General features: G+C 42.4%; 1 protein-coding gene across 3 annotated transcripts in view; it reads right to left on the bottom strand.

Annotated features, from left to right (window-relative positions):
• The window catches only part of LCORL (ligand dependent nuclear receptor corepressor like), a 162,104-nt gene that overhangs the window by 8,785 nt on the left and 128,072 nt on the right, over positions 1–25,247 (bottom strand). For 2 of the 3 annotated variants that reach the window (XM_073609506.1, XM_073609516.1), the window contains exons 7-8: positions 5,776–9,854; positions 2,922–3,024 (exon numbers count right to left, since the gene is read on the bottom strand). In XM_073609506.1, coding sequence (XP_073465607.1) covers positions 2,930–3,024; positions 5,776–9,854 — 4,174 coding nt within the window. In that variant the 3' untranslated portion in view covers positions 2,922–2,929. Of the gene's footprint in view, positions 1–2,921; positions 3,025–5,775; positions 9,855–9,957; positions 10,520–25,247 lie in introns of those variants that run through there. The other variant, XM_073609524.1, reaches the window with a different exon arrangement.

The raw sequence follows: 25,247 nt of genomic DNA, 5'->3' as shown, positions 1-25,247 counted from the left end.
CCATGACAACTGTAACAGTAATAGTCATGGGGTTACAAACAGGGTATAACGAGTAAGGATAAAGTGTACAGGAGGAGAATCTACCTGTAAGCAGGGCAGGTGGGGGGGCGGCAGCACTTACCAGCAACAGAGGTCCTAAATGCATCCTCATCCAGGGGCTGTAGGCTCACATAGCGGCCGTGAATGGCCGCTATAAGAGCACCCCAACCCGGAAGTCAGGGACGGCGTAAGAGGCGGTCCCTGACGTCACCGGGTCTGCCCGTCCGCACTGCGCAGGTGCAGTGTGATGTGCTACTGCGCAAGCGCGCGCTCCAGTAAAGGGGAATCAAGTTCCCAAACAAAGAGACGCAAGCAGCTTGCTTGACCTTCCCCGTTGGTTCCCTGTGGCTCTGCTATGCCTTCGGTCTCCTCTGGGCGGCGGACACATGCCCGCCCTGGCAGCCGTAAAGCTGCTTGCGTCTCTTTGTTTGGGAACTTGATTCCCCTTTACTGGAGCGCGCGCTTGCGCAGTAGCACATCACACTGCACCTGCGCAGTGCGGACGGGCAGACCCGGTGACGTCAGGGACCGCCTCTTACGCCGTCCCTGACTTCCGGGTTGGGGTGCTCTTATAGCGGCCATTCACGGCCGCTATGTGAGCCTACAGCCCCTGGATGAGGATGCATTTAGGACCTCTGTTGCTGGTAAGTGCTGCCGCCCCCCCACCTGCCCTGCTTACAGGTAGATTCTCCTCCTGTACACTTTATCCTTACTCGTTATACCCTGTTTGTAACCCCATGACTATTACTGTTACAGTTGTCATGGTAATCGCTGCCAGTGTACATCCCTATTACAGCCGTTCTGGGGGATCCCTATTATCATCCAATAGCAGCTGGCCTCTTTGCTGTTCACCTTATAATTTGTATCTGGGTTTCATGCTTAATACCCATGTGTTTCAACACATCAGTACCCTAGGGGTGAGTGCCATCTTTATACTCTGTGTGCAATCCTTCCCTACTCTCCTCCTGTCCTACTCTATTTACCTCATTGTCCTTTCCCCCTCCCTCCCCTTTTTTCCCCCCACTCCCTCCTTCCCCATTCCTCCTTCCCCTCCCCCCCAACTTTCCCCCCCCCTTTTCCCTCCCCTCCCCCTTTCCCCCCCCCCTCCCTCCCTCTCCCCCTCCCCCCGTTTCCCTCCCCCCTCCCCTTCCCTTTCCCCCCCCCCCCCTTTTCCTCCCCTTCCCTCCTTCCCCCCCCCTTCCCTTCCCCTCCCCCCCTTTGCCTCCCACCCTTCTTCCCCCTCCCCCCCCCCCCGTTTTTCCCCCCCCTCCCTTCTTGCCCTAACCTTTCTCCTTCCCCCCCCTCCCCCTTTCCCCCTGTTTTTTCCTCCCTTCCCTTTGTCCATTCACTTTCTACCCATTCCTCAACACTTCCTTGGCCCCCCCCCTTCCTGCACACGTTTCCAATCCTAGAGGCACACTAATGGCACCTCCTCACCTCTTACTCCCTCCTAATTGATTTTCCAGTCCATACCCTTTTATCTTACCATCCCATTTATTCATTCAGGGGCTGTTTAGTCATCCCCTGTGTCCGCCACGGGGGGAATCGTTTGAGGCCGTGTATACCCACCGGGAGCCGTAGAACGGGTGAGCTCATTCTTTCCCTACCTAATTGTATATAATTGTGTAATATTCTCTCTAAATGTTTGTGCTGCATTAACAATGTTACTATGGAGAAAAAAAATTTTTTGTGTGTTATACTCATTACAATTATCATATGTTGCACCACAGATATTGCTCTCCTGAGGAAGCGGTAAAACCGCGAAACCGGTCGAGAATTCAAGCTCTATTTGTGTCTACTAACACTATGGGTTGTAATCCAATTGGTTGTATTGACTGCTTCCATTTTTAAATTACAACTGTTATGTGATATTGTTACAATTTTTTAATTATGTTTTCTATTAAAATGGAATTTTTATACTACCTTATTGCCCTCTTTCTCTACCTTTGTGTACTGTAATTTTCACTTTATTAGTACCGCAATAGTCCCCCCCCCTTCCCCCTCTTTAGGGGTTGTTGTCCCTGTTATGGGGTATTGAGATGCAGGCCGACAGAGGCAGCTAACTGCGACCGCTCTCTACCTCATTCTCAATTTTCATATCCCCCACAAGCCACTCCCCTCATCACTACCTTCTAGCATCACCCCCATCATTTTTTGTTTTCACTCCTGTGCGTGGTAATTTAGGTTACCTTACCACCTGATAATATGTATTTTATGCGTATTACCCCCGTCATTTTGTTAGCTCCCCCAGGTCGCCGTGGGAGATCTTCTTTGGGCAGTGGGGCCGCGCGCCTGGGACCTGTTGGGACCTGGGTAAGCAGACTCGCTCCCCTTCCCCCCAGAACTTTGCATTACTCTTTTTGTGAATACTGATGCTAGATTATAATTATATTGATTATGTATTTTGGTAATTTCATTGTATATCTTCTATTTGCTAGGTTGAGACTGTTTTGTCCAAAATCATCTCCAGATTCCCTCCTGACGAAGCGGTTTATGTCCGCGAAACTAGTCGAGGATATGATATCTGAGATTTTGTGTTGTACTGTATACCAATGATCCTACTGGTGATATACTTGTACTTTTATTATGTTTTATTTTATTACCATTGCTGTGTCTTCTGCATCAATAAAAACAATTCTAATTTTTATCACTGCCTTTATATACTTCATATTATTACCTCTGTTTATCGTACCGGAATAGTCCAACATGCCCCCATTTTTTGGTCGCCTGACTGGGGATCTGGCTTCCAATCCTTTTGATTATTCATTTCTGGATGATGGTACATCTATACAATTTTTGCTACCTTAATTACCCACCATAGAGGCCAATTCACTAGGTTTAAAGAATGTTTTAATATATGGCAATAAGTAATTAAGTCTGACCTTGCAAGTTACTTGAGTGGAATACGGATGGGAGTTAATGAATAACTGCCAAATTTACTGAGAAGACCCCTAGTGGCAGGAAATCCAACAGGCTTTAGAGGTCCTGGAAAGAGATAATAAGCTTATTTTAAAAATCATCAACAAACTACTTAAATTGATATCAAGAGTTCTTAAATTTTCAGCCAAACACAGAAGTCAAGGTATAAAAAGAAATGTTTTACCCATAGTAATATCCTTTTAGTCAGTAGTTTTTTGGGGACAGTAGACAACTAGGTATATGCCTTGCCACCAGCAGGTAGGACAATATAAGGTTTGACATCTCTTAATATGCTATACCCTCCTGGACAGACAGACAGGTTCAGGTAGCTAGCAGTGAAAAGCCACATTTGGGTAACAGTGAGAGTTGTAGGTCTTTAACAGATCAAGCCTTAAAAATAGAATGTAATTTGGCAAATGCCTACATTATTTTGCCCAATTAACTACTGGAGAAGGGCCACCTGTATTGCTAGTCTGCAGCTTCCTTTAGGATATAGCCCTAATAAGCTGCCGAGGTAGTGAAAGAGAAAGAAAGATGTGGTGGAGAAAGAGAGGGAAAGATGTCCTGGTTCTGAGTAAGGCCATGGTCTTGGTGAAAACCCACCAAGCCATGGCAAGGCTAAATATGCATGGCCATAACTGAAAGTTAAGTTCCCCACTGAGGTGTGCATAATTTCTCATCATTCAAAAACCTGAAAAACTCCATATAGAATTTCTAGGGCCAAATAAATACACCAAAAATCTTGAGATGGTACAAGACTCACAAGAGCATGGTGGAAAAAGAGGGAAATTTGAGGCAAAAAATGTGTTACATAGATAGAAACGTTCTTGTAGACAGAGAAGATTAACACTCTCACCTTCTGTGATGTTGTCAAGACAGAACTTGGTAAACATCAGCAGTCTTTTTGGATAAACATAGGGACAGACCTTCATGCAACAGATTTGTTGAACACATTCTTTGTGGGTCAAGAGCTTTACTTTGAGGCAAAGAAAAGAAGGATTTGGACTTTTGAGTGAAATGGCTCACGGAATAATAAATGCTGTTTTCCCCATGGTGTCTTTAATATCATCTTTAATAATATCATCTAGGAAGGCTCCAAAAAGACAAGCATGTGAATGGCCATACCACTAGGGCATTTTTTGGGACTTGGTGTGCAAACCAGCACTTAAACCAGAGAATCCCCCTCATGACAACAGATACAGAGCTAATGCAGGAAATTAGGTGGTCTACCAGGTCAATCAAGCATTGAGAAGATCTTTCAGGTCTCAGCTGGGAGAAGCAGAGACGTGCAGAAGGGGCTTCAGAATGTGCTCATGTAGCTGATTTGATGCTGAAAAGGAGTGCTATACGGGAAATAACTTAGAAAAGTGCTTGTAGAGCAATAACATTACTGTACCAGTGAGCTGGTCCTAGGAGCAGGATGAATGCTGTTTTACTAGTAAAGTGTACAAAGCTCAGGTGGTTTGGTAGCCAAGAGATGATGAGCATGCATGAGGTTACTTTCCATAGTGACCTTAAAGCAGAGCTTGCAGTGACTCTCTAAGATTTTGAAGCCAAGTATGATACAGACAATGCAAATGGCCAAAGCAGTGAATGTAAGACTTAGTAAGCTTGTGTGAGAACAGAGCACAAATCTAAATAGGCTCTGAGGAGGGTATAGTGCATGAGGAGGAGCCAAGCCTTCTGTCATCTTAGAGTCCAACCCCCTAGAGGCTTTTCCATTGTCTTTTTGCTTTTTTGCAATATATATATTTTTCCATATATTTTTGAGCCTCAAATAAGAAGGCTGTCGGGTAACGCACTGCTTCTGCGGGTTTTAGAGAACATGGTGGTCATAACACAATGCACTTTGATCCAACAGTGAATCCTCCCAAACCCTTTTATTAAACAAATGATCTCAATTGCAATAAAAAGGATTTCCAACATTATAAAGTTATTGATGTAGCTTACAAACAGTAAACAATACACTAAAAATACTCACCAGTTAATGAGCTAGTACACTTTACTGGAGATGTTTCTCCTCACTGGAGATCTCTTTGAACATATAGTCCACCCAGTAATTATACTTATTTTTGGAAGGATGCTGGTGGGATGTAATATCAACTAGAGTAGGACCATCATAAGTAAGAAATTGTTTTACTAAAGCCTTGAATCTTCAGACAGACAACAATACAAATCAGTATAACGACCTATAAAATTATCAATATGGATGATGCGTAAAAAAAAAAACCTGATCTGTGAGTTATGAGGTCCTGTTTGCACCAGTAAGGCTGCATTCACTCTACAGTATGTGGTAAATGCACTCAAAATCGTGCCATGCAGGGGGTGCAATTCATTGTTACTGCCACCCCAAGTGCAGAAAAAAAGTGTGATAAATGCAGTAAAATGCACTATTAAAAAATTTCAAAAGTATCAGAGCTACTTTAACACATTTGTTGCTTTTAGGGCAACACATTGAAAGGAGTGGGCTGCCCTATATGAGTAGGGCAAAAAGACATGCATATGTGTAACACCTGATGTTGCAGATCATAGTATGAATAGGGCCTAAATCGCTTCTTATGGAATAATATCTATTTATAAGATTAGTTATTGGAAACAACGCAAAACAGACATATCGCCATTATCTTCAGCATGTCTTTATTCTTAAAAGATACAATATTAACCAGTCTTGTACCTTAGGTGTGGTACATATGCCCCTAAAAACTTCAAAGTACACAGGAAATAAGTAGATTGCAGGTGAGATTGAAATTACAGTTTATCAATTACAAAAGTACATTAGCATGACATACTGCTTAAAAAAAAAGACTTCTGACTTACCTATCTGAAGTTTTGTATAATCAGTGTGCACCTTTCCTGTGACTGAACGCTGTTCGTTAGGACGGTTTTTGTTTTTTTCTAGATAAAAGGCAACTTTCATGTGTTTTTTTCTTTCTTGCAGTACGGAGGTATTGCAGTGGCTGTCACGCTGTACAGTTTCTCTCAGTTTCCTTAGGCACATCTCATATCTACAGTTGAGTGTGTTTACTTTTTTAAAACACCGGCGTTTGGTAAGGGTTTTGCCCACTTGAAGTCTATATTTTGTGCTAAAACCAGTGTTCAGTCCCAAACCTGACTTCACACTACACTCGCTGTTTCCATCATAAGATACTTCATTTGAAAGTAGCATTTTTGTTTCTTTACTTTCACATTTTGTTAAAAAAACTTTGCAGTTTTTAATGCTTAGTTTCCTGTTTCGGTACCTAGTGGAGCACTTAGGCTCATTTTCTTTTAATGCCTTCATATTTTTATTGGAAGAAATTTGAGCCCCTGACTCAGCGTGTGATGGTGGTGAAGACACTTGTACCATTCCAAGGCTAGTAGAAGCTTTTGGATCATCTTTGGTTAACTGCACAGTTTCTTTGACAGTGGATTCTGCATCATTGATTTTTGTTCTGCAAAACTCCTTCAGATTCAAATTCTCACCAGCACATAAAAACTTTACAGAGACATCTTTGGTTTTATCACTGCTACTTTTGCGCTTGTGCTTGCTTACATTTAAGGAAAAGCTTTCAGGATGAACAAATTTAGAAACTGGATGAAGTTCCTCTAATGTGCAAGAATGTGTCAGCTGCCTGCACTTTTTCAAGTAGTTTTTTGAAACTGAAGAATTATTGACAGGTTGTTTTGTTTTTCTCCTAGACCCCTTTTCAGGTTTGCGGGCATTGGCTTTTCTCACTATTGAAAGGGATTGTGTTTCTGTTGTTTGCATAAACCAGGTAGCAAGGTCATTCATGTCACATTTTTTCTGAAAAAGCATCTGAATGGGTGACCTCGATTCTGAGCTGGAGAACTTCCAGACTGGTGACAATTGTGTTTCACTGTCATTCTCTACATTGTTCTCAGTGACCCACGTCTTTGCAATATGTTCATACCTGCTTTCTAAATGGTTTAGCAAAGTCTCATTTGACGTTGTTGTAGACCACCACTTAATAGCAGTGTCAGCCTGTAGATCAGGATATGTAGAAGTACATAGACTTTGATTTTCATTATCAACACTATTTAATTGTATTAATGGTGGCTTACACTGCTGCTTGTAACTTCTCAATTTCTTTCTGTAATGTTTACTTTTGCCAAAGCTATTCTTTTTAGATTTATGGAATAAGGCACATCTTACAGAAAATTTAGACTGGGAACCACAATATAGTGCAAATAATGGTGACTTTTTAGATCTGGTCATATAATTTGACAAGGCCTGCTTCCTAATCAATCGGGATTTCAGAATTTTGTGCTTCCCTGGTCTTTTTTGGTCTTGCTCTGCTTGACATTTTCCCATGTTATAAGCTTTTTTACTATTTTCCCGTTGAACATCTGAATTGGTTTTGTTCTTTGTTTTTTTCTGCTCTGAACTGCATTCATTAACCACACACAGATTAGGGAAAGTGGAAGGCTTCTTCAGCTTCTGGAGGCGTGAGGAAATTCTTAGCGATACTTTGCAGTTCTCGCTTTCAAGTGGCACAGTATGTTCTCCTGGGAGTACGACATTTGTAAAGTCAGAAGACACGGGAGATTCCAGAATCTTGTGCAGTCTTTTAATTTTAATCTGTGTGCTGGATATATTTTTGGCTACATATGTTTCAGTGGTCCTTGTTTCTCTCAAATGATCTGCTAGCTTAGAGCGGGTAACAATTTTGTTTGTCTTATACGGAATAGAAATCTTTAGGTCATTTTTCGTTTTAATGGGCATTTCCTTGTTAAGATTCTTTGACCTTGATTGTTTAACAGTTGATTTTCCAACATTTCTCAGGATGTGGTGACCAACCCTATTAGACCCTAACAATTTTCTCCTCACAGTATATACATCTTTATGATGATTCGGAGTAGTTACATAAGCTTCTGATGGACTTGAAGATGTAATGACTTTGCACTTTGAATTATGAAAGTTGCTTGGATTGCCAGATTGACGGAGACAATCATCCATTGTATCTTTGCTTTGTGCATCACTGGACTGTTTTCGCAATGCAGCCATTGGCTGGGGATCTTTGTTATCACATGGAGTATATACAGGACTTAAGGCATATTTTTCTCCATCTTCAGATTCAATCTTAGAAATAAACATAAGTTTAATTGGGCTAAGGTATGTGTTCTCGGAAATTCTGCATGATGTAGAATTATGAGTTATAGACTTTGAACCTAAAGCTAAATCCCCTTGGTTCTTACGTGTTGCTGATCTTAAGGATAGATGATTGCTTGATCTATAAGATGTTTGTGGGTTTATTGACAACTGGTCTGATGGCAACTCAAGCCTCTTGCCTTGATTAATCATGCTTTCTCTAGTTTCACAATTTTCTTTTTTGCTTCTTTCTGGAATTTGTGCACCAGAACCAATGGTGTTTTCCAAACGTTCTACCACTACCTTCAAGTGGGCATTTCTTGTTTTATCAGTAGTATTCCTACTCAACAGTGCATCCCTTTTAAAGTTCTTTAAAATCCCTGAGTTGTGTTTGATGGTGCATTTGCAAAATAAATTACGGTTACCTGGAAAAGAACACTCCCCATGAGAGACATCACATAGTTTGCATTTTCCCAAAATATTTTTGGAATATCTTTTTAAAGGAATGTTGCATTCAAAAAAAGAATCTTGGTGAGAACGTCTTTTATGTCTATTTACATTTTCTGTGCCTGGAAACATTGAGACTTCGGGTAAACATAGCTGACTATTTTTGACACAACTAACATTCTTAGAATGTATTCTTGATTTACTATGAGGTAGTTCTGTTTTATTTTCTTGTGCTACACTCTCTGTTGGAGTATTTTCCGGATCCTTTGTGACTAAAATGTCACAAACCTTCCGTTTTTTAGAGTCTACTGGGTTAGCCATATTCTCAGTTGATTTCTGCAAATCTGTCGCATAATCATTATTTTCCTTAGGAAAAGTGTCACAGAAATTAAGTTTTCTAGTAAATTCCAATGGCTGACTGCTAGGCAAAGAGCAACCAAATATTGGTGACTTTTGTTGGCTTTTTTGGAATCGTGTTTGTATCCCTGTATTCTCTAGGTTTTTGGTATCTTGATTTAGCAGCTCCACAAAATGGTTTGTTTTGGAACGGTTTAGAAGGTGCTTAATTAAATTTCCAAAATGTACTGAGCCAATTTTACATTTGTCCTGAGAACTTTGAGTAGCATTTTTTCCTGTAGGCATTAGGTTGTTCTGTTTCCCATCAATGCCATATGATGGATCCTTGGTATTTGAACTTTTAGACACAGTCTTGTGGGTTTCTTCGGTCTGGCAGGATTTGTTTTTTATAGAAACGGGTGATGAAGGTTGATTGCGATATTTCAAGTCACTTTTTACTATGGTTCCATCCAAACGTGTTGCAATTCTTTGCAACTTCAAACGGGGTAAAGACGAAGAACAACTGATGGCACGGTACCTACTAGAACAGTGAATAAATAATTTCTTCTTTTTTGAACGTGTATTTATGCAGTGCAAAACCTGATCATTGGATGTAAGGTGCAAATCTCCATGTTTAATGGGATTCAGTTTCACAGTTCCTAATTCTAAATTAGGCCATGTAAGGCGTAAATCTTTTAGGCAGACAGACAGATAAGGCAGATTAGCAGAGGACGCTTGCTTCTTAAGAGTAACACAGTTGCTGAGTTTTTCCTTTGTGCAAGAGTTAAATACAGCTGGTGTTTTCTTTGTTCTTTTAGATGATTTTGCTTGTTTAGACACTTGTAGATGACCACAGCAAACTTGTGAACATGTTTTCTGTTCCTCTCTTAAGAATTTCAGCATAAGTACTAATTGCTGTTGGTGGTACAAACAATATCTGGCTAAAACTTTAGATAAGGCAGTGTTTTGTTTTGGAAGTTTTGTCACTTTCTTGAGTTTCCGTAAAAAATAACCATTGATGACACTGTGAAAAACAAATGAGAAAACAAATGAATTTAAAATATATAAAGGTTAGCCTTATATTTGTGTATAGACAAGGCATTAAAGACATTAAAGTAACTCCATACCTCTACACATTCATTTTGTGGGATGACCATAATATGTACTAGCATGCTGGCATCAGGAACTGATCTTGTAGCATGGGGTTTGGTGAGAGTAGGCAGCAGGACCTGATGTTGGAGAGGGGAGGAGGCAGAGAGCAGGCAGTGGAATTTGATCATGGAAGGAGAGTGGCTGAACCTGTTTAATTGGGAAGAAAGGGGAAAAAAGAAAGCTGTAGGGCTTTTCAATGGGGAAGACAGGGGAAAAAAGAAAGCTGTAGGGCTTAAGCCCCAGTACGGAATGTATGAAAGTTGGATTTTACTGTGTTATGGAGGAAATAGACCAGGCACCAATGCCTAAAAATGGAAGTGGAATCGGATGTGGGTAAAAAGGCAGCAAAACTTGAATCCTGTATTTTGAAGTGTTTGGAAGGGAGTGGGAGAATAGCAGCTAAACAGTACAAGCAGAGTGAATGCCAAGAAGACAGAGTGATAAGGTCAATGTGCATGCAGAGGAAATAAAAAGTGTAGCTACTGAATTCTGAAATACCAACTGCAAACTGGAGAAATAGGCTTGTGGACAAATAAGCAAGTGTTGAAATGGAAAAAAGAAAGCACTGAGGATGTGCAGAAGAGGGAACAGCTGTGAGCAACAAGCAGCAATGATAGCAGGAAGACAACACACTAGCATTCAAAAGAGAATGGAATAAAGAAGAACACAGCAAGGCATCTAGAGCAGGCAAACTAGAGGACACTCGTAGGGAGTAGGATCTGTAAATTACCAAGAGGAGAGGAATTAGCAGACAGAAGATAAGAGACTTAAGACTTGAAGGTGAGCAAAGACATAGGCAGAAGACACGGGTTTCAGATACATTACTGACTGAGCATTGGGGCGTCTGAATTCGTTTTTTATTTATTTGGCTTTATATGCCTCAGGCCTTTTTTTTGTTTTTTGAGACTCTGCATCCCATTTAGATAAACTGTGTGTCCTCCACCTTACTGTAATAAGAAGTGAGAGATTTTCCCTATGGTGACATACCATCTAAAATCATGTCAGGGCTTGGGGGCCTTCTTACACTCTTTGCCAACATGCTGTTATTTTTTCTAGTCTCCACTTAATGTGTCTTTACTAAGAAGTGTGATAAAGAATAACTACAATTTACTCTCTTCTTATTCATTCTTATAGACATAAAGGAGAATGTGGTCAGTTTGAATTAAAATCATACAATTGCTAATCATTAGAAAAAGTATATATATTACTGATTTAATGATTAACAAATTATCTGGCAGAAGTACCGCCAGCAAGATCCTGTACAGAAGCAATAATGAAAAGCTCCAATACAGTACAACCCACCCAACTTATCTTCTATATTGTAATTATATCTCAACATAAAATATATCAGAAATTATTTTATCAATGAGAGTAGTTCCATGTAACATAAAGGCCCGTACACAAGATACGAAAATCGGATGGTAAAATTCGTACAATAAGCTGTCTGCCGATTTTCGACAGCCGATTTTGCTTTTTCGTCAGACAAAAGCTGGATGTGCAGACTATAACATTTTTGTTGGATGTGAACTCAACGTCCGATTTTCGTTTCATTAGTACGGTTTTCGTAGGAAAAAAATCCTAAGAGCAAGACGCATGCTCAGAAATGGAAGAATACATACAAAACAATTCAACAAATTACATCACTTCAACCTCTTCGCTTTTGACATGAGACTAGCATGCCACAAAAAACGGACGTCGGTCGTCCGAAAATCCAAGTGTGTGTAAGAGGCTTAAGAGTTACAACAACATGATTATAGCATACATGAACAGGATGCACAAGGACACATGGAGCCAGCAGATAGTTTAAACAATACTCCAAAAAAAAAAAAAAAAAAAAAGGCAGACGACTGACAACTAAATACTTTCAAAGCATTCATGTATAAACACATATCTAAACAGGTATAAATATAACTACCAAAGCTCTGAAAAGCTATCATCTGTTATCCCACCCAAACAATTAAATATATAAACCTTTTGACTGTATAATCAAACATAACCATTATTAAAAACAATGGAATCAACCACGATCACTTGTATACCCATTAAGGTTGTAAGATGGATTTGAATCATTTGTGTGATGCTTTGGTTAATTGTACTCTCCTTGATAGATTTGTAATGTTTCCACAATTTCAGGTACATGTACAGGTCACCATGGTAACGAATATGGTTACCGTTAGTGCTCTTTGCATTGACACACACTGGGCTCTTTAAAACAAAGTGCACATATCCCTTTTGACCCTTTACCCTGACCTAAGCCACCCAACACAGATGCACTCCGTTGTTTGCTAACATCCAGTACCGCAAGTCTTGCTGACCTGTCTGTGCCTGTTCATTACAGCTTCATAGACTTCCATGAGGTTGAGTGCTGAGTTCGAAGGCCACCCCGTAGAGGTCTAGGGGGCTTTAATGCAGAGGTGGGGCCAGGATGGATTATGGAAAACACATTTTGGATGGATCTGAGGAACAGTGACATCTTTCAAATATAAAAATCAATGTTGTGTTCTAGTTATTTTTTGATCCTTCTCATGCATTAGTATGTACACAGAGATTCTGCATATAAAATATCACTTTTGCTTGTATAAAAGATGTACAGTTATTATCTACTGTTATTCATTCTCAGTTACTCCTACTACTTGACCTCTCTGCGGACTTTGATACTGTTGACCACTTGCTCCTTCTCAATAAACTCTGTTCCCTTGGCCTCCAAGATTCTGCTCTATCCTGGTTCTCCTCCTACCCATCACAGCGCTCCTTTAGTGTTGCCTACAACTCTGTCTCCTCCTCTCTATTTCCTCTCTCTCTGTAGGGGTCCCCCAAGGCTCTGTTCTTGGACCCCTTCTCTTCTCTATCTACACCTACTCCCTCTCCCTTGTTCACTTGATAACCTCCCACGGCTTCCAATACCATCTCTACGCCGATGACACCCAAATCTCTCTGTCTACTTCTCACCTCACTCCTTCAGTTTCCACTTGCATTACTAACATGCAAACTGACATATCAGCATGGATCTCGCACCGCTTCCATAAACTAAATCTCTCTAAAACCAAGCTAATATTCCCCCCTACCTGTGCCCCTGTCCATGACTTTTCCAGCAAAATCAATAATGCAACCATCAACCCCTCTCCTCACACCAGGGTGCTAGGTGTAATCCTAGACTCTGAACTGTCCTTTCAGCCCCAAATCCAATCATTGTCAAAAGCTTCTAGACTTCACCTCCATAACATCTCTAAAATTCACCCCTTTTAACTAATGAAACCACCAAGATACTCATTCATTCCCTTATCACTCGCTTTGACTATTGCAAATCTCTCCTCATAGGCCTACCTCTCCATAGGCCATCCCCTCTTCAGTCTATCATGAATGCTGCTGCCAGACTCATCTACCTTACCAACCTCTCCACCAATCCCTACACTGCCTTCCGATGGCCCAGCAAATTAAATTCAAAATACTAACTCCAACTAATCTTTTATCACTTCCATCAGCTCATTCCCCACAGTTACAACCTCTTGTACCACTTACCCCACCCTATTAGATTGTAAGCTCTTCTAAGTAGGGCCCTCTTAACCCTCTTGTATTTATTTGTATTGTAACCATATTGTCTCCCTTTTATATTGTAAATTGCTGCGTAAACTGTATAAAAACGAAATAAATCCTGTATAATAATAATTCATTCACTACTACAAGTCATTAAAAGGAATTGTTTATGGTAGCTTGTGCATACAAGTTTGCTGCGGCTAAAGAAGTGTGGCTCAAAACAAGTTGGGCATTACTCAAGCTTCTGTCCATGCATTGTTTGAAGCTTCAGTAAAGAAAAGTTATTTTTACAACAGTGGTGAATAAATTATGTTGGACACTATCTCCACATGTTTTCTCGCTTCCAAATAGGAGCAGCGTTTTATATGTTTGATCAATATGTGGATGTAAATAGCAGCCTGCCGCATACCGTGGAAACAAAGGTAAGAAGAGAGAAAGACATCGTACTGTTCTTGTGGATTAATATAGTAGCAAGCGTATTCACTATGAAAGAAAATGTCTATTACAAAAAGAGCTTGCTCAAGTTAAAGGTCAGGTTTACTTTAGAATAAAAAGGTCCCTAGCCTATTCTAAGCCAAAACCTTCCTACCCACAAACCTGCTTACAGTGGATATAAAAAGTCTACACACCCCTGTTAAAATGTCAGGTTTCTGTCATGTAAAAAATTAGACAAAGATAAATAATTTCAGAACTTTTTACACTTTTAATGTGTGACCTATAAACTGTACAACTCATTTAAAAAACAAACTGAAATCTTTTTTTTTTTTTTTGGGGGGGGGGGGGGGGGGAGTAATAATAAAAAAAAAACACTACAATAATGTGGTTGCATAAGTGTATATAACTGGGGATGTAACTGTGTTCAAAATTAAGCAATCACATTTAAACTCATGTTAAATAGGAGTCAGTACACACCTGCCATCATTTAAAGTGCCTCTGATTAACCCCAAATAAAGTTCAGCTGTTCTAGTAGGTATTTTCTGAGTTGCATCCTATAGCAAAAGCCATGGTCTGCAGAGAGCTTCCAAAGCATCAGAGGGATCTTATTGTTAAAAGGTATCAGTCCGGATAAGGGCACAAAAGAATTTCCAAGGCATTAGATATACCAGGGAACACAGTGAAGACAGTCATCAAGTGGAGAAAATACGGCACAACAGTGACATTGCCAAGAACTGGACGTCCCTCCAAAATTGATGAAAAGACAAGAAGAAAATTGGTCAGGGAGGCTGCCAAGGGGCCTACAGCAACATTAATGGAGCTGCAGGAATTTCTGCCAAGCATTGGCTGTGTGGTACATGTGACAATCTTCTCTATTCTTCATATGTCTGGGATATGGAGTACAGTGGCAAGACGGAAGCCTTTTCTTACGAAGAAAAACATCCAAGCCTGGCTAAATTTTGCAAAAACACATCTCAAGTCTCTCAAAAGCATGTAGGAAAATGTTCTGGTCTGATGAAACCAAGGTTGAACTTTTGGGCCATAATTCCAAAAAGATATGTTTGGCTCAAAAACAAGACTGCACATCACCAAAAGAACACCATACCCACAATGAAGCATGGTGGTGGCAGCATCATGCTTTGGGTCTGTTTTTCTTCAGCTGGAACAGGGGCCTTAGTCAAGTTAGAGGGACTTATGAAGAGTTTCAAATACCAGTCAATGTTGGCACAAAACCTTCAGGCTTCTGCTAGAAAGCTGAACATGAAGAGGAACTTCATCTTTCAGCATGACAGCGATCCAAAGCATACATCCAAATCAACAAAGGAATGGCTTCACCAGAAGATTAAAGTTTTGGAATGGCCCAGCCAGAGTCCAGACCTAAATCCCATTGAAAATCTGCGGGGTGATCTGAAGAGGGCTGTGCACAGGTGATGCCCTCGCAATCTGACTGATTTGGAGTGTTTTTGCAAAGAAGAGTGGGCAAATATTGCCAAGTCAAGATGTGTCATGCTGATAGACTCATACCTAAAAAGACTTAGTGTTGTAATAAAATCAAAAAGTGCTTTAACAAAGTATGAGTTTAAGGGTGTGCACACTTATGCAACCGTATTTTAGTTTTTTCTTTTTACTTCCCTCCACCTAAAAGATTTCAGTTTGTTGTTCAACTGAGTTGTACAGTTTAGTTTATATGTAACATTAAAGGTAAAAAAAGTTCTGAAATGATTTATCTTTGTCTCATATTTTTTACATCACAGAAACCTGACATTTTAACAGGGGTGTGTAGACTTTTTATATATACTGCACCTATTTCAGTTGGCCTCCTGTGGTGCTTATGGCCTCAGTGCAGAAATCATGTGTGATGCTACCCTTGTGTTCGCAGTAACTTCTTGGATAGGCCATATCCATACAATTGGAATAAGCCTCCAAGCCTACGGAAGTTACTACACAGGCATGGGCAGAGTAAGACAAGATTTGTGTACCAAGGTTGTAAATACCTGCCTAAGACTGTTAGTAACCAACCCGTGTTGGAGAGTTTTAGCTTATAGCTTACGGGGACAGGGAAGCTTTTATTCTTTAGTGAAGGTATTCCTAAAAGACGAGAGGGGGGGGGGGGGTGCAGTCACTGAAAACACAAAGGGGAGATTTACTAAAACTGGAGCACTTAGAATCTGGTGCAGCTGTGCATAGTAACCAATCAGCTTCTAACTTTAGCTTGTTCAATGAAGCTTTGACAATAAAACCTGGAAGCTAATTGGTTACTATGAACTGTTGCACCAGATTTTGTGTTCCAGTTTTAGTGAATCTCCCCTATTGTGTTGTGTATTTTGGGATCTTGGCAATGAAGTGAACTTTTCCTGGCTTATAAACAAGCTAATACTGCTAAAACCTTGTGGTGCCTGCAAATGCTTGTATTCAAATTGACCCTTGTGTCCTTGTAGAAACTCATGGAGCTTAGCCCAATCATTTGCAGGGCCTCAACTTTCTGAGTAAAGATTAACCACTTCAATACCGGGCACCTGCCCAGGCCAATTTTCAGCTTTAAGCGCTATTGCACTTTGAATGACAATTGTGCGATCATGCTACAGTGTACACAAATATATTTTGTATCATTTTGTTCCCACAAATAGAGCTTTCTTTTGGAGGTATTTGATCATTGCTGGGGTTTTTATTTTTTGCACAAATAAAAAAAGACCGAAAATTTAGAAAACAAAAGTTTTTCTTTGTTTCCACTATAAAATTTTGTAAATAAATACGTTTTGTTCCATCGCCGACGGGCACCGATAAGGCGGCACTGAGAGGTGGCATTGATAGGCAGCACTGATGTGGGTGGCACGGATGGACACTGATAGATGGCACAGCAGGGCATCACTGATGAGGAGACATCTGGCAGCCATTAGTAGTGGGCACCGACTGGCATATTTTGGGCACTGTGTGATATCCCTGGTGGCCATGGGGGGGGGGGCATACCTGGTCATCCATATGTAGCAACGTCCAGAAATTGAATATGGAAAAGAAAGAGATCACTGCTCCAGGAGGACAAGCAGGTGGTGAACCTTCCTGGTTCGGAAGCCGTAGGTGCTGGCAATTGCTAGTAGCAATAAACAGGAACGGATTCTGGGCTGCCGCACTCTAAAAAATAGCCTTGTTTATTTAGGAAGAATTCACATCAAAATCAAAAGGTGAACCTAAATAAACAAGGCTATTTTTTTTAGAGTGCGGCAGTCCAGAATCAGTTCCTGTTTATGGTCATCTATATGTGGTGGGCATCCCTGGTAGTCCAGTGTGGGCATCCACGGGGGAGGGGGCTACGCTGATAAACAATCAGCGCAGACCCCCCCCCCCCCGTCAGCAGAGCTGCCGATCGGCTCTCCTCTACTCGTGTCTGTCAGACACGAGTGAGAAAAAGTCGATAAACGGCTCTTCCTGTTTACACTGTGATCAGCCATGTCCAAAGAGCCTCCGTCGGAGGCTCTTTACCGAGATCGGTGTATCAGACTAACAGGCCGCACCACCGATGGGCGCGCACCGGCAGTTATCCTGCTGGACAGGACGCCCAGTCAGGATAACTAAACCACCACCCGGCCTTTATTTTGCTATAGGCCGGACGGGAAGTGGTTAAAGCAGAACTAAACCCTCCTACCTTTTTCAGCTAACGAAACTGCCATCCTAGCTTCTGTTCAATCTTCAACTGCCATGGTGCAGCTCATGTGATCAGTTATGACACAAGCCATTTTATGGTTTGACAGTTTGGTTGAGAGCACAACCAATGTGACAGTTACCATTCCCGGCATGCCTTGAATGCAACTGTTTTTTGAAACCATTAAATTGATGGGTTTAGTTCCACTTTAAGCCACATGTCAAATGTCACAATCACAATGAGTTAAGGATCTGACATTTTACAGCTCATGGACAGATGTAGGCTCTAATCTTGACTTGAGGATGTGTAGAGCAGGGGTCTCAAACTCAAATTGCCTGAGGGCCACATGACAAGTTTTCATATCCCACGGGGGCCGAATGCAAACTTTTAAAACTTCAAAAGCAATAAACTATAAAAGCAATAATATACTATACCCAGCACTGGTGTCAGCAAACGCATTATTAACCCCCAGCACTGGTGTCAGCAAACGCATTATTAACCCCCAGCATTGGTGTCAGCAAACGCATTATTAACCCCCAGCACTGGTGTCAGCAAACGCATTATTAACGCCCAGCACTGGTGTCAGCAGACACATTATACCCAGCACTGGTGTCAGTAAACGCATTAATAACCCAGCATTGGTGTCAGCAAACGCATTATTAACCCCCAGCATTAACCCCCCACACTGCACAAATAGCCCCACACTGCACAAATACCCCCCACACTCCATAAAATACCCCACACACTCCATAATTACCCCCACACTACACAATTACCCCCCACACTGCACAATCACCCTCCACAATGTACAAATTTCTACCCCAGTCACCCCACTAAGGACTTTGCCTCAGTGTGATGGCTCACTCACCTCTCCTGGCAGTCAGGATCATCTGCCTCCCGAGTCCTCTCCTCCTGGCTTCCATACAGGCCTAGTGACAGGGGACCCAGAGAACACAATCTCCCGCCCTGAGGTGGCAGCAGGACCCTGGTTTGGGGCTCTGGTCGATCGTCAATGCCTAGGTGGGTGGATCGATGAGCGGATCCTTCCTCCACTCCTTCCTCTGCTCTGTTCTCTCACTGGGCTGCAGCAGCGTGCAGTGGAGAGGACAGAGGAGATGGAGAGGTAAAGCTCTTTGGTGCCTCCCCCTCTGTGGTGCCTGGGTGCAGTTCAAAAAGACGTCCTGGATAGAGGTCGACTGATATGGGTTTTTCTCTGGCCGATGCCGATACAGATATTTAGAAATCGGGGCGGCCGATGGCCGATATATGATACCGATTTTTGTTGCCGATATTTTAGGCCGATTAAAAAAAAAAAAAAACCTCACCCACTCCACTCCTCCCTGCTTGCTCCTGTCACTCTACCACACACTTGATGTCCTCAGTACAGATGGCACTGGTTGGCTGTGGCAGGTGGCACTGGTTGGCTTAGGCAGGTGGCACTGGCAGGTGGCACTGTCTGTCACTGGCAGCTGGCACTGGGCAGGTGGCACTGATTGGCACTGACAGATGGCACTGGCAGGTGGCACTGATTGGCAATGGCACTGGCAGGTGGCACCTATTGGCGTTGGCACTGGCAGGCATTGGCAAGTGGCACTGGTTTGGAACTGGCAGGTGGCACTGGTTTGGAACTGGCAGGTGGCACTGATTGGCGTGGTACTGGCAGGTGGCGGCAGGTGGCACTGATTGGAGTGGCACTGGCAGGTGGCGGAAGGTGGCACTGGCAGGTGGCATTGATTGGCAGGGGCACTGGTTGGCGGTGGCACCGATTGGCGGTGGCAGGTGGTACTGGTTGGAGGTGGCAGGTGGCACTGGCAGACTGGTTGGCACTGATTGGCGGTGGCACTGGCAGCTGGCACTGACAGATGGCACTGGCAGGTTTCACACTGAGCGGAGTGTAACTGTGTGTGAAACTGACAAGGAGCTGTCCACACACATGCTTGATGCTTGTGTGAAGCTGACACGTAGCACAGAGGAGAGAGACAGAGGGATCTGTCAGAATTGAGGTTGATGTCGGGGTGGGCGGGACCCGGCCGGAGTGGGTGGGACCAGCAGCTATCAAACACCAGCCAATGATGATTGGGCTGCTTAAGAAAAAGGGCGGGCCACATACACGTAGCGGCCCACCCAGATCCCATTGGCTGGTGTTTGATATTGGCCGGGTCCCGCCCACCCCCCGACATCAACCTCAAATCTGATAGATCCCTCTGTCTCTCTCCTCCTGTTACGTGTCAGTTTTACACAAGCATCAAGTGCTGAGTGTGGAGAAGGGAGGAGGAACGGCAGCCAGTGCTATATATCGGCCTAATGGCCAAATATTGGTCGACCTCTAATCCTGGATCGGCACTGCCTGCGGGCCATTTTTAACCAGTCCGCAGGCCTCAAACGGCCTGCGGGCCGGTACTTTGAGACCCCTGGTGTAGAGGGTTTGTGCACAGCCTGTGCCTAGAATCCATGAGATCAAGAATCAGTCTCAAATATAACAAAAAGGTATTTACAAGCACCACCAGAGGGATGCCCTTAAAGAAAAGTTTGCCAGGGACCACATATGTTGTGGAAAGACTGGAAGATATTGCTCATTAGTCACAGTGCCAGATTTTGCCCGTAAATATGTTCCACATAGGGATGTTTTACTGGGTTTGCAGAAGGTTCATGCTGTTATATTTAATCCTTAGTACAGAACAGCACAGTCAGGGAAGCAAGTCATATGTCGGGCTGGCACTGGGTAGGAGATGTAAAGCTTCTCGCGGTGTCTCCTATGCCAAGTTTTTTTGATTGCCACTTAGGGGATGCATAAAAAGAATCAGTCTGCATTGCACACACCCACAAATTGGCTGTGCATTGTCCTCATTGCTCTGCTGAATAAAAGAAATAAATAAATACCCCGACACTCAGTTACACAATCCTTTACAGCGGTGCATTTATACAATACAAATCTAGCGACAGCCCTCCTGCCTCCTCCTCACAGGTCAAGCAGCCTATGTGACAATGGCTATTACACATCCTCCTCCTACACATAAGTGGGCACAAATACAGGTAATGCTTCTGCAGCTGATATTTAGCTGCACAGATTTAAAGAATAACTCTGTTAATTGGTGATTCAGATATACAGCTTTCTGGATAATATTTCTGCTATCTTCATAATGCTACATTATTGTCCAGTGAGTAACCTGGAAGTGGCGAGGTTACATAAGAAGCTGCATTGCTGATTCAGGCACTAGGTGTCACCTGGGAGGCTGTGCAGTATGGTAAAGGGACTTAAATCACAGGACTGACTGTAGAAAAATAAAAATCCTATCAAATCTATATTCAGGTTATCGTTTCACTTGTGGGATTGCACATAACTGCTAAAATTATGCACTCCATTAATTTTGAAATGTTCCAAGCCAACAAAATTATCAGGTAGGTACCCTGCTAGGACCCATTCCAATGCAGGTATCTACACAGCAGACCTTTTTTTTTTTTTTTTAATGTTATTCCTTCTGAAAAACAGCAGTCTACTTGCTAGTGGGTGAGAGTGCTTAGATATTTTAGGGGCCTTGACAAGGCACTGCAGATTCCACATATATATGTGCAAATATTATGCAATAAAATGTTTTTAATGCAAATAGTTTGACTGTGTCATTTTGTGGGTTCGGGGGTTTATTTGCAGGCTGGTAGGTGTGCTAGGAATGTTATTTCCTTGTGCTGTGCACCTTACTGGAAAGACTAGTTAAAAATTGGGGTGGTTGCCAATTTTGTATAGCTTGCTTGATGGAATTGGTGTAGGGGACACTTTAGACACCTTCATCAGTCATTGTGCTTTGCTAGGCTTCTACTGTGTCCCTTCATCTTTAAAGAGGAGTGGGGTCCCTCCGGGCATACCTGCCCTTATCTTATCTAATGCTATACATGCTCCAATATGGAGACTCTAAAATAATAGTGTTGTGACTGCACTTTACAGAGGGGCCTTGACAAGGTAGTGCAACTTCTGCAGAAACTATATTGCCAAAAGTATTGGGACGCCTGCCTTTGCATGTTCATGAACTTTAATAGCATCCCAGTCTTAACCCCTATACACACTATTGGATTTTCTGCAGATTTTTGTCTTCAGATTTACCAGAACCATATAATGAGGTCAACCCTTAAGAGTTTCAATTCGTATGAAGACAAAAATCCTCAGAAAATCTAATAGTGTGTATGGGGCCTTAGTCTGTATAGTTCAATATTGAGTTGGCCCACCCTTTGCAGCTATAACAGCTTCAACTCTTCTGGGAAAGCTGTCCACAAGGTTTAGGAGTGTGTTTATGAGAATGTCTGATCATTCTTCCAGAAGCGCATTTGTGAGGTCAGACACTGATGTGTACAAGAAGGCCTGGTTCACAGTCCCTGCTCTAATTCATTCCAAAGGTGTTCTATTGGGTTGAGGTCAGGACTCTGTGCAGTCCAGTCAAGTTCCTTCACCCCAAACTCGCTCATCCATGTCTTTACAGACTTTGCTTTGTGCACTGGTCCAAATCATTTGGTGAAAGGGGGATTACGGTGTGGGGTTGTTTTTTAGGGGTTGGGCATACCAAGACATTTTGGACAATTTCATGCTCCCAACTTTGTGGGAACAGTTTGGGGATGGCCTCTCCCTGTTCCAACATGACTGCACACCAGTGCACAAAGCAAGGTCCACATCAGTGCCTAACCTCACAAATGCGCTTCTGGAAGAATGATCAAACATACCCATAGACACACTCCTAAACCTTGTGGACAGCCTTCCCAGAAGAGATGAAGCTGTTATAGCTGTAAAGGGTGGGACAACTCAATATTGAACCCTACGGACTAAGACTGGGATGCCATTAAAGTTCACGTGCGTGTAAAGGCAGGCGTCCCAATACTTTTGGTAATATAGTGTATATTTGCAAATGTTGTGCAACTAAAACCTGTTTTAACACATATTGTTAGGGTCCCTTTTTTCAGACTAGCTAAGTGTACTGGGAAATGTTTTATTTACTTCTGTGCCAAAACTCTAAATGCTGTCTGAAGTGTAAGACCTAAGGCACTGCTGCCTGGCTGTTAAGCTGGTCATACACTGAAATTAAGACAGATCAGCAAAGACCAGTTGAATTTCAACTTGTCAGGCTGACTGAAAATAAGGGGAAAAAGAGGCAGTGTATGGACAGCTTTAGTCTCACCAAATGTGGATTGAGATGAAATAAATCCTAAATCCTGCTACAGTTGTATCTTTTTATTTGCAGCCATTTCTCCTGTAGATCGATTTAAAACACAGATCAAAAGATTCTCCTTTTTTTTTTTTTCTGTAGAAGGAAGGGGGCAGGAACAACCCACCCCCCCCCCCCCTCAGCTAGCAGAGGGAAGAGAGAGGAGACATTAATCACACTAGGTGCTTTGGATTCAGGCTAGTACACACTATAAATATAAAACACACTCGCACCACCTGTGCAACATTGTGCGGCTGCTGCTGCAAACCAATGAGGTTGTATGACCCCCAATAGTAACCCACCAGAGTATTAACTCTGTGTGTTAAAGCAGCGATTGCAAAATGAATGAATGAATGAAATGTGATCCACTGTAATGCAATATACAAGTCTCACACAAAAGCAAATAGTAAAAAATAATAAAAGTGCTTAGTCCCAAATAGATGTCAACTATCCAACTTGGCAAGTCCGTCCAGCATGTATTGCAACATCTATTAGCACTGTTATTTTCTTCAGCAATAATATCCACCTTTAGTGCAACCAATGCACCACGTGTAAAAGTTTGGAACCCCACTCACAAATGAAGTTGACCCCCTTATTATATAACAAGAGTCCTCAAGAAGTACTTCGTGGTCACCCAGGGACCAAGTGGTGTCCTCCGGCCACCAGTGTCCTTTCCTTGTGGCGGTGTCACCAGTAACTCCAATTGGCAGGGTTATAAAAAGAAAGACGGGCGGCTTCTCATAGTGAAAAAATGCTTAAAGAGGAAGTAAACCCTGATGGGTTTTACTTCCGCTTTTGCTCGCTGCTGCAGCCTGCAAGTGGGAAGCATAATAGACTAGTATGCATCGCATAATAGCCCATTATGTGCCACTTACCTGCAAAAGAATCCATCGATGTCCCCTGTGTGGGCAGCGTCCATCTTCTGGCCCTCTTCCTTCCGGCTCTGTGATTTGCCTAAGCCGCATGACATCACTCCCACACATGCGCATGGGAGCCACGATTAACGGCATAGGCTAGGGAAGAAACGGCACTTAATTTCCCGCGCATGTGCCATTGGAATTTCCGGCGGACTACAAGTGAAATATCTCCTAAACGGCGCACGTTTAGGAGATATTTCCACTACCTATAGGTAAGCCTTATTATAGGCTTACCTATAGGTAGAAGTCCAAAATGTGGGTTTACAACCACTTTAAATTTGATTAAACTATCCATTTCCGGTTCACATACAAAAATTGTTAAAACATAGGCATCCAGCTAAAGCAATGAAAGCAGGTAGGTATCAGCATGCGTTCCACCTGCATAGAAAGTTACACACCGCGCTTTCAAACTTGACGTGTTTAGTTTTGCATGATGTCTTTAAAAGCCGTCAAGCTGGAATGCACAGTGCACAACTTTCTATGCAGGTGGAAAGCATGCTGATACCTAGCGGCTCCCTGCTTTTATTGCATTAGCTGGATGCCAAAGTTTTAACAATTTATATATGTGAACCGGCAATGGATATTCTAATAAAATGGAAGCATTTTTACACTATGAGAAGTCTGCCCTTCTTTCTTTTTATAACCCTACCATTGGAGTTACTGGTGACACCGGAGAGCGTCCTGAGGACACCACTTGGTCCCTGGGTGACCACTAAGCGCTTCTTGACTCCTCTTGTTATATAATAAGGCGGTCAACTTTATTTGGTGAGTGGGGATCTAAACTTTACACAGTGAATTGGTGGCACTGAAGTGGATACTATTGCTGAAGAAAATAACATGGCATTTTATGCCATATATTGCAATACATGCTGAAAGGATTTGCCAAGTTGGGACTGAGCACTTTTATTATTTTTCACTATTTGCTTTTGTGTGAGAATTGTATTTTGCATCACAGTGGATCACATCACATTTCATTGATTTTGCAAGTGCTGCTTTAACGCGAAGAGTTAATACCCTGGTAGGTTACTATTGAGGATAGTACACACTATCGATATGTGCTATGTTAATTTTTCATGTCAGAGGCTTACAACCACTTTAGGCTATTTCCCTAGCAAAACAATCTATTTGCTTTTAGTAAATAAACCCCATATTCTGAAACAAAGCATGATAAGTCAGTAATGGGGGAAAAGTCTGCTGTAGGGAGATCACAGGCAATACTGTTGACTTGTACCTGCCCCCTGCATGTCTTTTTCTGGGTTCAGTTCCTCTTCAAGTTCCATTCGATCTGGAAGCTCCAAATACATAAGTAAATGGTACTGAGTGGAAATTGCTGAGGGCAAGTGTTTTGGCTCAGGCGGGGGGCAGGTCCGCTCAGCTGGGGCGTGGAGGATGGCCGACTGATTCAGCTTGGCTCAGGCGAAGGGCGGAACGGCTCGGCGGGGCCCATCTGGAGGGGGGTAGGAGTTGGGCATATGGTATGACAGCTTTCAGCTTTGTATTATAAATTGATTTCACAGCTGCAAGGACTCATTGGACTTCTAAAATGGAAAGGCAAA

The sequence above is a fragment of the Aquarana catesbeiana genome, linkage group LG01 (assembly GCF_042186555.1).
Source record: "Aquarana catesbeiana isolate 2022-GZ linkage group LG01, ASM4218655v1, whole genome shotgun sequence".
In the NCBI taxonomy this organism is placed as follows: domain Eukaryota; kingdom Metazoa; phylum Chordata; class Amphibia; order Anura; family Ranidae; genus Aquarana; species Aquarana catesbeiana.
The sequence above is the reverse complement of the archived record's forward strand: the minus strand, read 5'-3'. Positions and strand labels throughout refer to the sequence as shown.